Raw genomic sequence first — 15,335 nt, forward strand, 5'->3', positions numbered from 1 at the left:
TCTATGTATGTGAATTTATTAGTTATCTCTGAAGAAGGCTCAAAAATGAGCCGAAACATGTAAGCGCTTTAGTAAAATAAAGAAGTTTCACGCTACGATAGTCGTGTTATTTGCGCAACATCTCCCGCGCTTGACTCCTACTGCCCTTGTTCTTTCATTGTTTTTTTACTCTATACTTGGACGAAGTTTCCCAAGTTACATATCGATTGTCTACATTAGACTTATCGGAACATATTTACGTAAATTTTACGTTCTTACTCTCTATTATTTTTGTTTGCACGTATTACGTGGCTGTCAAAGTGCTCCTAGTCACTTATATTTCAGGACTACTGCATTCGATAACCGCAGTGGATATTGTTCGAGAGAGAAATGTAAGCAGATAGAAATCGGAATTGGTGAAAAAGGAACCTCGACCGTCATCTTCGTGCGTCCGAAGAATTTCCATTACCTTACAGACATCCCTTTTGCTTGCCATCCTGTTTTCCTTTCCTTTTTTCTTTTTCTCCGAATGGTAAGAAAACCGATAAAAGGAAAAAGAAAAGAAACGGGAGAAAGGCAGAAATAAATGTCGCTGAGATAGAGTTACGCGCGGCTGTGTCGTGTTCCTAGCAAATTCTTTCCAAATGTCTTACAATACCATATTATATAAACTTTATTATATAAACAATATTTTCCTCAAAATATATTGGATGCGTTATTGTTTTTCTCTTATCTAGAAATTTACAAGCAAGCAGATATTCAAAAGTGTGAAATCTTGAGGCATTTCGAATCTGTCGTGCATTTCCAAGACTGTTATTTCCTTCTTACGAACGTTATTATTCGCGATTTAGTCGAAGCTCCTGAAATTGCGATCGTGCCGCTGGAAGCAACGGCTGCGATTTTTTGTGATTTTCAGGATCTCGTTTCTAGTAACAAAATTCATTTTATTTCTCCCATGTCGATTCCAAGGTAAGCCTGGAAGCTACTTATCGCGCGTCTTCTGCGGACGGGGTTTAAATTACGACCGCGCTTTTTGGGTCAACCGAGTATCCTCAGGAATATTTTCGAGAGAACTATTAACGCGACACGAAATAGATGAAGTTATTCGCGAGAAAATAGCGGCTGAAGGCGTCAAAAATCGTTTTAATTGAATACTCAGTTGGTCCCTGCCATGACACGAAGACAAAAATTGTTTCATTTCCAGTTACATCCGGTTCTCCAATCTATTTTCTCGCTCGATCCCTTTATTCATTTAGAGCAACTAACTTGCTTCACAATAGCACGTTTAAAGTGTTCTATCAGAGTAGATCTTTTTCATAACTCTTCGTAAACAATACGAATGATAGTATCGCACCTTGGAAAAAACAGTCACAGATCAAAAAAGGGTATCTTTGAAAAACAAAATTGAAAAATTCGATTCGGACTTATAGAATCATAGATTCACGGGATTCGATTCTATCAAACATTGAGATTAAAAAAAACATAAACTAAACTATAAATAAAGATATAATATTTTAGTGTAATGTACATATATAGGCGACAAGTGAAGTTTATTATGTTGCGTTAGCAATTTAGATCAAAACTAATTGATTTAGCTTCTCAACTATATTATTTTGCAGTATACAAAAATATCGATTCGTAGAATAAACGATTTAAAGCATTCATCATTTACTTTAAATGCTTCTTACAAGCAGTTTTCTAATTTACAGTTTTATGTGTGCCAAGTTCGCGATAAGTTTGATGAAGTGCGCTATGGACCATTTGGTTCCTAATCTATAGAAATTTTAAAAATGAGAGAACGGTATGTACCAAAAATGCGAAGTGGAAAAGACGTGTCTTACGAAGGACTTATAACAGAAACGCCGACTTAATTAAATTCAAGGATGTGTGGAAGTATAAAACGTGCTGGTATTTACATAACTTTCTGTCGAAAATTTTTTATTGATTTTCCAAAAATTAGATCAAACGATTGAAAAAAGTTAGATATAAAAACTCAATATGTTTGACGTCAATCATATTATAAACTGAATATCGCTTCTCTCTACAATGTATATAAAAAATATTTTGATATTGAATCGGTTGGCTAGAATTGAAATACCTAGTTACCCACATACAAGCCGGAATCACCATCGTTAGAATTACCCTTAAATTAAATGCGTGGATTTGAAAAAGCTCGCATGGTACAGAGATAATGAAGTTGGTGCTGCCGAATCTAGATTGAAAAAAACTGGAATTTCGAGCTTGAAACTGGTAATCTACTCTAGTTTTCTCTTCTAATTAGATTACACAACTATGATATACTTTTTTCAGAAACAAACGAGATAACATACGCTTACTGAGAATGTTAGAAATATCGCTAATAAACCAATGGAAAAATGAAAAAACGCTATTTACGTGCCAGATCAATTATCGAAGTTTCATTCAACGTTTATAGTATCATTGAGTATAATAATACTTAATATCATAAAACCTAAATGATAAGTAGGTGCTTCCTATTTGTTGACACAAATCGACACAAGTTGATACAAGTGTTGTTCTATCTTTGTCACTCTCTGAATGTCAAGGTTTTTGTATAAAAGATTTGATATTAACAACAGGCGTCAAGATAAATTTTATCAAATTAAAAAGTAAAATCCAAGTGGAACTATCTCTTTATCAAGTTATGTGATCACCGCATCACAGGTCACGTCATTGGCAGGCTGTGTTACCTAACCCCTAACCCTATCCAAGTAAATAATGTACTCTATTGAACAACTGATTAAGATTTATTCTTACACTTCATAATAACCACAAAAATATTTATAAAATATAGTTGAAGACATTATTTAGAATATTATATGCGTTATGATCGAGATGTCATCAGGAATTGACACCGTTGCTTTAGAGGAAAAGAGAGGAACATACACAACGATAGCTCTTTGTCGCACAGTTTCTCTGTCAATTAGTTAGCTTCATGCCAGATCGAATGCTCAGTCTAGGTATAAAAATTCTATCTATCAAATTAAAAAATAAAACACAAATGGTACTATTTCTTGTTATTTACTTAATAACTCTAATGATATAGAACACAAACGCAAATAAAAAAATGATTAAATGATGATTATAAATATAATATAACATAATCGCATAAAAAGTTAATACATCTTCAATAAATAACTCATTCTTTTTCCATCAACTTTTTCATTTATATGTTCTTGGGTATTGGTGATCGTCTTTTTCTGATGCTAACTGCACACTGGCTCATATTTATTCTTGATCAAATTCACGAGTACAATAGGAGTGTCTCGAGCCATGCTTAGCATCGAGACACTACCGTGTCTCCAGATACATCGCACTGCGAAGATAATGAAGTTCATGGTGCGGCGAATCTAGATCGGAAAGATCTCGAGTTGCAAGTTTAAAGCGACCAGGTGATTCAATCCGCGTGATCCACCGGATCCTTTTTATTCATCCCTTTATCGAGAAGAGAATTATACAGCATTGACGGCGCGACCAACGAATAGAGAGAGAGAGAGAGAGAGAGAGAGAGAGAGATTTTCGCGAGGTGCTATTACGATTGCCTGTAATTGGCAAGTCTATGTGCCACTTTTAATTGCAGCCGCGCTCAGACCGTTTCAATAGGAACGTCTCTGAACCACCTTTGGCGGTATCTCGTAATCACTATTCATTGATTCATTTGCCCATTGCGTCCCAAACCTACAGAGCGCATAAAAAATAACTTCTGATTAATTACTTCATAGATGTAAAAAGGTGAATACGCTTTCAAATTTTTTCACGATTATACGTGTATCCTAAAAAATCAATAGCTATTTAATCCATCCTCTATGTCTTATTGACTGTAATACACTTGATGTCAGTGAAACTGGATAGAAAGGTATATTTTTACATAACGGGATGCAGTAATATTTACCTTTAATACATAGTGATATAAATAGATTGTATACATTATACACAAAAAATATTTTTTTAAGTAAGAAAGACGTGAAATAGCGGGTGCATTTTCACAAGACGTCATAAACGATCGTGTTTGCATACACAACTTACTGAAAATGCTTTTCGCGCAACAATGACTTCGCGTACTCACAGCGCACGTAACGGTCGAGTTATTAAAGTTATGATAACCCATTCGTTGCGATATGCAATCCCGGCTTTCCTACGATGGATAACCATCAAATATTATATCGAAGAATATATAATGTTTAATCTTCTTGGATACTTTCCTAAACAAAACTCGCAAAAACTCAGCAGAAAAATGATGTTAATAATTTTATAAAAATTAAATACTGTCGAAAGATTATTATCGAAATTTTAACTGTATGTTATTAACATTTTTATAAAAATTATCTACAGGAAAAAATTTCATCGAAAATAGATTAATACCATCAAAAAGTAAATATTGTAAAATCTTAGTAAAATTTTTTGCACCTAGGATTACATCGGTATTATAAGATTTACAAACATCTTTAGAAAATTGATTGTACCTTTTTCTCTATAATTCTTAATTTCCGATATTAAATACTTTGATCTCAAATTAAAATTCTTATATTTCGTCATCCATGTGTTAAAAATTTCTCTCAACCTAAGACAAATTAAATTTCTTTTAAGGAATAAAACTTACGAGATTAATAAAATACATTTTCTTTATTTTCGATTCCTTTTTTATTCAGAATGAATAAAAAAGAGTCTTTCAAAAATGTTTGATTATTGATAATTCAAAAATTATAAATATTCTCGCCATGAAAGAATCGATTTTAAACTAGCCGAAGAATACGCCAATTTGCGCCGTCAATTCAGACATCCTGTATTTTTTTCACGTGGTTGTTGTGTTTGCGCCAATATACGCATTCGGTTCTGACTGCATTTTAACGAGGCCCATTGTAGATCGGCTGAATAAAGTCAGACGGCTTCGATGATCGACGATAACAGCCTCGAGATCTCCGGTTGTGTTCTTGTCACAAATCAAAGCAGGCGATGCAAGGATGTGTGAAACGCGTCACTAGTCGATTGGCATGGTCGATGGTGTGCACTGTCGATTGAATAAAATATCGCGGTGGAAGATCGAGTAAGATCAACTCTATTAGCGGAGATCTCTGAGAACCGACTAGGTCTAGCTGAGAAAGGAATCGTATCTCATGAAGAATTACGACTGTCAAAGGCTGCAAAAGAGCAAAACGTGACTAAAGGTTCCATCGCAATCTCGCAAACGTTGATCTACCTTTCTTTACTCACTCCAATCTCTCTCCAGATTTATTATATTTTAAATTATATAAATTTGCCGTGTGAGAGAGTTATAAAGAATTAACACACCATTGAAATTATACGTATTTATGACAACTTTTTTTATATCAGTGGATTAAAATAGAAATATATAAATATACTGTGATAACTTCGTAAACTGTAAATTATAAACATACAGCTGTAAGTTTGTAAATCCATGACTCTGCGACTTGATTTCAAGAACGAGACAAATGACATGGGTATCAGATAACATGGAATAGGCGTGGTCCAGATAGATGATCCAGTTTATCTATTAAATCGTCTGGTTGAAAAGATGTTAATGCCATCCATCATAGCATTATACTTAAATTAATGTATCAGATATATCCTTACTGATATAACGAGATATGAAATAACTGATTATTATAAATAGAGTCTCATTTTTCTATCTTGTATCACTTTAATGTCATCTTAATTTCTTATTAGAAAAATTCTTTATTATTAAAATCGAATTTAATTTTTCAGAATTCTTTATTATTAAAGTCGACAATTTCTTTATTTTGAATTTTATTTGTCTATTTCATATATTAAAAAATGAGATACTTCATGTGATAATATTTCGGATAGAAAAATATGGGTGTATTATAAATAATATGTTTTCCAGAAGAGTCACTTATCGTTTAATTTTATCAGAAAAGGTAATAAGAAGTTTTTTGTATGATTAACAAAAGATTTATTATAAAAATAAAGATAAAAATTATACAGATATATTTACGTAAGATAGAAAAGGCTTGAATCTAATGTGTAATATGCTTATTTAAATTTATTCTTACTATTAAATTTATTCTTATTATTAAATTTATTCTTCATAAATTGTCTCTTTTTTTTACAGAAACGGTGTAGAAACTTTAAATTTTAAGATGATTATGAAGTTAGAAATGCCAAGCAAAATTTTTGCTCTCGAACGCTAACGCTAATGTAATAAAATCTGAACGGCTGTCCTATTAGAAATGAAATCTCTCTTTTATTGTCCGAAGGAAATTGTGTGACGTTAGGAAAAACTAAGGAGATGGTGAAAATATCAATTTTCCAAAAAATGAAATCTATATGAATTTAATTACGTGTAATTGTGCACGTATAATATTGAGTCTGAGAATAATAAACGAACAATTTGATATCGTAGAGGCTCTTGAAGAGAAATCAATATTATAAGGTCATTTATGCAAGCGCCAGTTATTAATGCATTTTTATTCACAAGATTTTTATTCAGCTCTTTTATATGCTATTCGCAAAAGATTGTTGAAAAATTATATTTGATTATCAAAAATTTATTTAATTTTGTTTTTTGAGGCACCGTATACAGTTTCTTTGACGAATCATTGGTGCTGTCTTGTAGGAATGTCAACCAGAATTTCTGCGTGATCTCGTTCTGAAAATGAAGGCCGACATATTCACCCCTGGCGATTTCATATGTCGGAAAGGCGAAGTTGCCCGTGAGATGTTCATAATAGCTGACGGTATACTGGATGTGGTCGACGAAAACGGTAGAATACTCACAACACTCGAGGCCGGAGACTTTTTCGGCGAGATTGGTATGCTCAATCTGGACGGATTAAATAAGTAAGTAAAATTGTTCTGATTCTTTTTCTGTCCGGTATGATAGCGTTAGGCTTTATAATAGATCCACTTCTTATCTCGCGAAGTTGAACTAGACAATTACACGAACTGCAAAAGAAATTCGTTTTTTCACATATAAATGATTATAAAAAAAGATTGATGTTTTTTAAAGATGCAAGAAATGTTTTTAAAGAATTACCTTTTTATAAACAATTTTAATCGCAATCATAAAATTTTCTTAATTTCGCACACTTTATGAAAGCTAAACTCTTAAAGCTGAAAATTCGAAAAAACTTTCAGACGTACAGCCGATGTTCGTTCGGTGGGTTACTCCGAACTGTTTCGTCTATCGCGGGAGGACGTGCTGGCGGCGATGTCGGACTACCCGGAGGCGGAAGAAATCCTGCTAGATATGGGTCGAAAGAGGCTGATAGAAGCGCAGAGAATGGTAGCGGAAACATCCGAGTGCATACCTCTATCCCCCGGTCATGATTCGTCCGACAACAGCACCAGTAAGAAGATCGTCGATAAGCTGAAGAGTGACGTGAAGGGCCTGAAGAATGTTCTGCGGAAGAGTAGGCGCAACACTCTGTCGGAAGAGGACCTGGAGCTCCAGCCATTAGCGCCGAAGATGCCGATGTTGAGACGGCAGCAGAAGATGGACCTGTGTGTACCTATAAATACTCAGGAGCAGCCGGCGTCACCGCTGGGCGCCGGTTTTCCGCTGCTGTCCGAGCTCAGGTTGTTGAAGGAAGAGGAGGAGAGGGAGGAACGGTGTAATTTGATGGACACATCGAGCCACACGGTAGAACTACACATACCACCAGTCTCGGAGGCCTTGAACCCCACCACTCCTAACCTGACTTTACAGAAAATATTTCCGCAAAAAAACGAGCTAGAGATCATTCAAATAGAGAGAGAAATGTCCACCAAGGAGTCCCTGCTGCCTAGAAACATTCCCGAGAAGACGAGCACGCAATTGGACAAGAAGTCGTTCTCGAATGGTCAGAGTGTCGCTATAATCACTGTGACGCAGGTTGAGACACGCACGGTCAAGCCATCTTGGACCATGATGAAAAATGCATTGACTCCCAAGGATAATTCGTCGCAGAGAAGTTCACCAGCCAAAAAATTGCAGCAAACCAAAATGTATGCTTCACTTGACGATCTCTCGCCAGAGTACTGCGGTCTGCCATTCGTTAAGCAGCTTAAAATCCTCAACGAAAGGCAGAAGCTGGCCGAACTGGAGACAGCGGTTAGAAGCTCATCCCTCGATTGCGGCGAAAACGTCGAGCCGGAGTTTGACAGCAACCTCACGAGAAGCCACTCAGAGGCCTGTGCCATCGAGTACGTCAGGAAGTTGGCTAAATATAATCAAGTAAGTAGATAATTATATTATTCTTAATACATAATGAATTTTTTATAAAGTATACATTATTTTTAGGATTGCTATATAATGATTAGTGATGACGACACCGACTGACGCCGACGACACTAACCGACGACGACAACGCTAACCGACGACGATGCCGATTGACGCCGACCGACTTCGACGACGCCAATTGATGCCGACGACGTTGACCGACGACAACGATGTGGACCGATTACGACGACGACGACGCCGACAGACGACACCGACTGACGATGACAACGCCGACTAACGCCGACTGACTTTGATGACGCCGACCCTAATAGCACACTTTATTTGAGGAACGTTCTGCCGAATGTTCTTAGGATATAGTGATATCCTCTGAATGTTCTTTGGAACGTCCCTTGGAGATCTGTGTTATTAGGGAACCTACACAGCACTGAATGTCACTAGAATGTGGCAAGAACATTACATTTGAAATCTGAAATATTCTGATGATGATCTCAAAAACATTCTAGCAATGATAGTAGAAAGTCTTACGTCCGCACCTGGCAATATTCTGTAGATGTTCTGTAATATATAATACACAGCACGGAGAATGTCACCAGAATGTCAACAGAATGTCGTCAGAATATTTCAAATGTTTTTTTTACAGTATATTTCATTTGAAATATTTCATTGTATATATACGAGGGTCGTCTGAAAAGTTTTGAGCCTAACATAGAAACAAGTAATTTTTTGATCAAATTCAATTTTATTTTTCCACATAGTCTCCTTTTAAATCGATACATTTTTTCCAGCGATGCTCCCACCCCTTTAATCCATTCAAATAATAATGAGCGTCTTGCTTTGCAAAATAGGCATCTACGGATGCGATGACCTCGTTCGATGAAAATTTCTGTCCTCCGAGCCAAACTATGAGCCTAGGAAACAGAAAAAAGTCGCTGGGGGCCAGATCTGGTGCATACGGTGGATGCCCAAGAAGCACAAAGTTATGAGAAAGTTTTTATAACTTCATAAAACGTTTGTACCATTTACATATCGAAAAATTATACGACTAAAAAGTTAATGTCGGTTATATAACTATTTGTAGTTTTTAAAACGTCTATATAAACACATAACATTTAGTCAATATATGTATATTCATTAGAAATTTGTATAACGTCTATACGACTCTACACAAAATAATCATTATGTAGTATTCATTTTAAGATTTTGTAACGTCTATACGACTTCCTAAGGAGCACAAAGTTATGAGAAAGTTTATATAACTTTATAAAACGTTTGTACCATTTACATATCAAAAAATTATACGACTAAAAAGTTAATGTCGGTTATATAACTATTTGTAGTTTTTAAAACGTCTATATAAACACATAACATTTAGTCAATATATGTATATATTCATTAGAAATTTATATAACGTCCATACGACTCTACACAAAGTAATCGTTATGTAGTATTCATTTTAAGATTTTGTAACGTCTATATGACTTATTATATGTTAACAATCTTATAATACTCATTACAAGTTTTTAAAACGCTTATGTAACTCCGTATATTTCAATTCAACTTTTGAGTCATAATATCAGGTTTTTAGGACATTTATACAACTGCAAAGACAAACGTTGTTGCGTTGAAATAATGTGTATATTTATAAAACGGTACGTACATTATAACTTTATGTACGTTATGTATATAACTTCATAAAGTAAAGTCGCAGGTTATGATTATCATAATTAATCTGTCTTATTATCATAACTAATCTGTGTATATACGTTCATTAATTTTAATAGAGTCAAATCTAAATAAATAAAATGGAAAGAAAAAAAGTGTTTAAGCATAGTAGTAGCTATTACAGGAGAGTAAAATATTATTTAAAGCAACAGCAGACAACTGCAGCTACAAAGAAAAGCAGAACGTGCGAAAATAATGTAGAAACTGCATATCTTAAATCAAAGACACAATTAAATTATGGCGATCACAGTCCACTATCTCCGTTATCATCAACACTAAATTCATCTTTTAAAAGTGATCAATGTGAAAGCTATGTTCTTGAATCCATATCTGACCAAGATGAAAGTGAAGATGATTTGAAAAATCTTATTAACGACGAAGAGCTTTTTCATGAAAAATATATATGGCTCTTTAGAATGATCCACACACACACACGCACGCACGCACGCACGCAAAATATTTAAAAAATATTTTTAAAAAATGTATTTAATGTAAAAATATTGAATAAATGTTTAAAAAATGTTGTTTTAATATTATATGCTGATTAGAGATGTATATATTATTATTAATATATATATATTAGAGAAAATTTATATATATGTATATTATATATATAAATTTTCACTTTTCACGTTTCCGCACAAGAGAAAAAATTATATGCTCGGTACCAAGGAGTCGAATAACAGTTGAATTCCAAACTGTCGAGACAAGCGTGCGATTATAGCTCAAGCGTAGCGTGTTAGATTCCCGTCCCATAGGTCTTAGGTTCAAACTCCGTCGAAACCACATGCGTTTTCATAAATATGTACTTGCGTATAAATATTCGGGGCATCTTAAACGTAATGAATATCAAAAATATAACAATAAAAAAATGTTTAATTTTGATCATTTTAATAATTTTGATAATTATTGAAGAAAGTTGTATTAACGTTTGTACGTGGTATTTAAGACAATCATTGAGACGTTATTTTATATCTATTAACGGTTTGTTGTAAAACAGTAGTATATTACAAGTTTTAATGTGGTTAATATAACGTCAGAAATTAGTCGTATAGATTCCCCACTTTGTTGACATAAACGTTTCAACGACGTTATTGCCTGCACTGTTTAGTTGCATAACAGTTGTAAGAAAAGTTACAAAGTTTTATAGAAAGTCGTATAAACATTTCTATAACTGTTATCCATATAGATTGTGCTCCTTGGGTGGTCAATTAATTCGAACCGCAATTCGTGAATTTTTATCATGGCGACTGCTGATATTCGATTTTTTCCATTTTTACAAAAACATTAACATTGACTGGCACAAATGACTGTCAAAGAACAACTTAGCGCCGGAAGTAGCTACAATTTTCGTAGGTATCTTTCAAAGTATGTACGATTATAGTACCAAAATTGTTTTGACGAGTAATGCCATCTTCATGTTGAGGCTCAAAACTTTTCAGACGACCTATGTATATAAATTTTAATTTCCTAAAAACTTACTGGTGATGCGACATCACCTTCTCTGAGGATTTCAGTTTTGCGGTCATCCATTGGCGAGTTTAGTTTTAATCTACTCCGTTTTTGGAGAGAGAGAGGATGTAACTTATCGTCCCTTCCAAACGATCTAATTGTGATTCACGTTGTAAGTTTTTTTATTTCTCTTTCTTTTCAATTGTCGGTTTCTCTTTTATTAGTTGAACATGTGTTCTTTTGTCTCGACAATACTTGTTTAAGTTTTATGATTGACGATCTAGGAAAGAAACAAAAAATTAGAAACTACGCTTTGTCATCCCGCATTTTATTTTATTAATTTCCTGTTAGCGATTTAAGATTTGAATGAAGCAAGAGAATAAATACACTCTATCCAAGATCTTCACATCCCCCCAATTAAAAATTAACTAAGTTAAGTCATTAACTTTTAATTTTTTTGGAATGTTTTAACTACAGTTATTATTCAACCCTGCCATTTTGTAATAGGATCGACAAGCGGCGGCACCAGAACTATCGTCGGAAAATGAAACTTTGGAAAGGCAAAATTTGAAGAGTATTTTAAAGCAACTGTCAGCCAGTAAGGCTGGCAGTTCTAAAACTTCGGCATCTTATCATGAAGCTGAATTGATGAGAAAGCCGACAGTTGAAGGTTATGTCGCAAGGCATTCAAAACTATTCAAAAGTGTAACTTTTAATAAATACACACTTCAGAGTCCACCATCTGAGCTGCCGCCACATGGTAAATTATGTTTCCGTCCTATCTTGCAAACGACGTCCCGGCCGCGCGAGGAGGAATGTCCAAATGAATTGCTCTCGGGTTTCGGGGATGTCATCAAGACAACCTTGGTGAGTGAGAAGCACGATTGCCTTGTAAAGAAAACCGTATTCCATTAAATCCATCACCATTTTAAGCATGTTTCCCAAAATCCCGAACTTGGTATTTCTCATCACTAGATGTACGTCCATCAATCCCATCAATTATCCAACTCCACTTGCAGAAGTTTCCTATTACCGTGTGACATACGGCCGCTGTCTCGATTAATCATATCATCGCTTTTGATGTTGCAGGAGGACGTACAAAATAAATTCCAACAAAAGTTTATGTCGCTCGAATTGGAGATTCGTAAACGAGATGAAATTATATTGCAATTGCGATTCCGAATTCACGAATTGGAACAAGGAAAAATGAATAGCACCGAACAGGACGTGGATGATCTCGATGAAGATCATCCCTTTGTGCGACATAATTCGACAGATACGGTTATTAATTCTATACCGTCCCAAGATCAACACTCGTCTTCATTGGTCGTCTCAAGCTCCCGCGGCAAGCAATCGTGGGAAGAACATACAGAAAAAGAAACCTTAGAACTAAAGGAATTACCCAGCTCCATAATTCCCCAAAGATTATCGCGGGAGGATGTGACAATCGATATTGACTCACACAGCAACAATAGATTGAATAAAGAATTTTATGTCTGTAGTTGTCACAAGGGCGACAGCCATGAGAACAATGAGAAAGATAAAAAAGAGAAGGAGGAGGAGGAAGAGGAGGAGGAGGAGGAGGAGGAGGAGGAGGAGGAGGAGGAGGAGGATGAGGAGGAGGAAGAAGAGGAGGGGGAGAGAGAGGATGAGGATGTAGATGAGGAGGAGGATGATGATGAGGAGGAAGATAAAATTGCTAGGCAGGGTGACTTCAATAACTGGGAAGTCACTCTGCTGGCAAAACAGCTAGAGGAGAAGAGAAGAAGTGGCGATAATGCTAACTTTGATTAATGAGATTCATTAATGAGATTTGCTATCATTTTCATTAATGAGATTCTAGAAGGGGTAGACCTCAGGGGTAGACCTTAAACGATTCGGTGTCAACCCCCCAAGTTTGGGTGTGGCTCAATTTTTGGTGTTGCGTTCCAAATGATTCGGTGTCAATTTCTAAATTTGGGAGTTAACTCTCAATCAATTTTCGATGTTGAGCTCTAAGATGACATTCAGTGTCAACTCCTAAGCTTAGATGTAACTCTCAATGTTTTGTGTCAAGTCTCAAATGATTCGGTATCAACCCTCCAAGTTTGGGTGTGGCTCAATTTTTGGTATTGCGTTCCAAATGATTCGGTGTCAATTTCTAAATTTGGGAGTTGATTCTCAATCAATTTTTGATGTGCTATAAGATGATTCGGTGTCAACTCTCAAGCTTGGATGTAACTCTCAATGTTTTGTGTCAAGTCTCAAATGATTCGGTATCAACCCTCCAAGTTTGGGTGTGGCTCAATTTTTGGTATTGCGTTCCAAATGATTCGGTGTCAATTTTTAAATTTGGGAGTTAACTCTCAATCAATTTTTGATGTTGAGCTCTAAGATTATTCGATGTTAACTCCCAAGCTTGGATGTAACTCTCAATGTTTTGTGTCAAGTCTCAAATGATTCGGTGTCAACCCCCCAAGTTTGGGTGTGGCTCAAATTTTGGTGTTGCGTTCCAAATGATTCGGTGTCAATTTCTAAATTTGGGAGTTGATTCTCAATCAATTTTTGATGTTAAACTCTAAGATGATTCGGTGTCAACTCCCAAGCTTGGATGTAACTCTCAATGTTTTGTATCAAGTCTCAAATGAATCGGTGTCAACCCCCCAAGTTTGGGTGTGACTCAATTTTTGATGTTGCGTTCCAAATGATTCGGTGTCGACCCCCCCAGTTTGGGTGTGGCTCAATTTTTGGTGTTGCGTTCCAAATGATTCGGTGTCAATTTCTAAATTTGGGAGTTGACTCTCAATCAATTTTTGATGTCAAGCTCTAAGATGATTCGGTGTCAACTCCCAAGCTTGGATGTAACTCTCAATGTTTTGCGTCGAATTCGGATGTGACTCTCAATTCAACTTATGTAAAAATAAAAAAATAAAAATAAATCAATTATGTAAAAATTGTTTGTATTAAAAATATATTGTAAATTAATATATATGTAATTAATATATGTAACTGTACGTAAAAATGTTTTATAAATATATTAAATTAATACAAATATTCCACATATAGAGTTTCAAAAAATTCATTCAAGAAATGCATCATTTTGATCCCGCAAAATAATAACCGTCAATATATAATATATTGATTATTTATTATGTCCCTCATATATTGAATATATAAAGGATATATGTTTTTTATTATTGCAATGAATATGATTGAGAGAAAGGAAAAGAAGAGTAAATATGGTTTATATTTCATTATTTATTTTTATTTGGAAGAAGACACTGAAGACATTTTCACAAAATTCCTAAAAACCATTATTTTTCTTAACATATAATAGTATCCAGAACTCTTAATTTTACATTTTAATCAATCTTCAACGTATTAACTAGAGGTATTATACAATATTTATGACTATAGGAATAATAATACATATTAATACAATTACATAGTATACCATACTTGCATATACAGGGTGTTTCCAAATTAAATGGCAAAACTTCGGGAGCGTGTAGAGGAGTAAAAAACTAAGAAAAAAAGTCCTATAGACATATGCTCGTTTTTGCTCCGTTTCAGAGAAATCGAAAAAAAATGTTTACATTTCTTGCCATATCTAGCACCGACATATTTGATTACATTTTCCACTTTCTGTTATGAATTTGTCAGTCGCTCTTTGAAAGCCTTTAACAGTAGATGAATTTTGTCTTTTGCAATATGCCGCGTACGTATTCTAATAGTGAATATGCTGATATGGTTTTTGTATACGGTTTCTGCAACGGTAATGCTTTAAAGGCGGTGCGAGAATATGCACGACGATTTCCAAACAGAAGAGTGCCAAACCGAAGAGTGTTTATGTTGACATTTAATAGATTGCGAGAGACTGGATCATTTTCAATTCGACAAGAAAACAACCGATTTCAAGCAGCGTTACGAAGAGATTTGCAGGCAGGGAATCGTATTTTACAACATTTTGACAATCATCCTGAGA

General features: G+C 34.9%; 1 protein-coding gene across 1 annotated transcript in view; it reads left to right on the forward strand.

Annotated features, from left to right (window-relative positions):
- Nucleotides 1-13,653, forward strand: part of LOC108724876 (FK506-binding protein 5) — a 22,511-nt gene extending 8,858 nt beyond the window's left edge. Inside the window, exons 2-5 of the mRNA XM_018451560.1 lie at nt 6,593-6,816; nt 7,114-8,191; nt 11,879-12,238; nt 12,461-13,653. Coding sequence (XP_018307062.1) covers nt 6,593-6,816; nt 7,114-8,191; nt 11,879-12,238; nt 12,461-13,165 — 2,367 coding nt within the window. The 3' untranslated portion in view covers nt 13,166-13,653. The remainder of the gene's footprint in view (nt 1-6,592; nt 6,817-7,113; nt 8,192-11,878; nt 12,239-12,460) is intronic.
- The last annotated feature ends 1,682 nt before the right edge of the window (nt 13,654-15,335 follow it).

Source organism: Mycetomoellerius zeteki, unplaced genomic scaffold (genome assembly GCF_001594055.1).
Source record: "Mycetomoellerius zeteki isolate Tzet28-1 unplaced genomic scaffold, Tzet1.0 scaffold311, whole genome shotgun sequence".
In the NCBI taxonomy this organism is placed as follows: Eukaryota; Metazoa; Arthropoda; class Insecta; order Hymenoptera; family Formicidae; genus Mycetomoellerius; species Mycetomoellerius zeteki.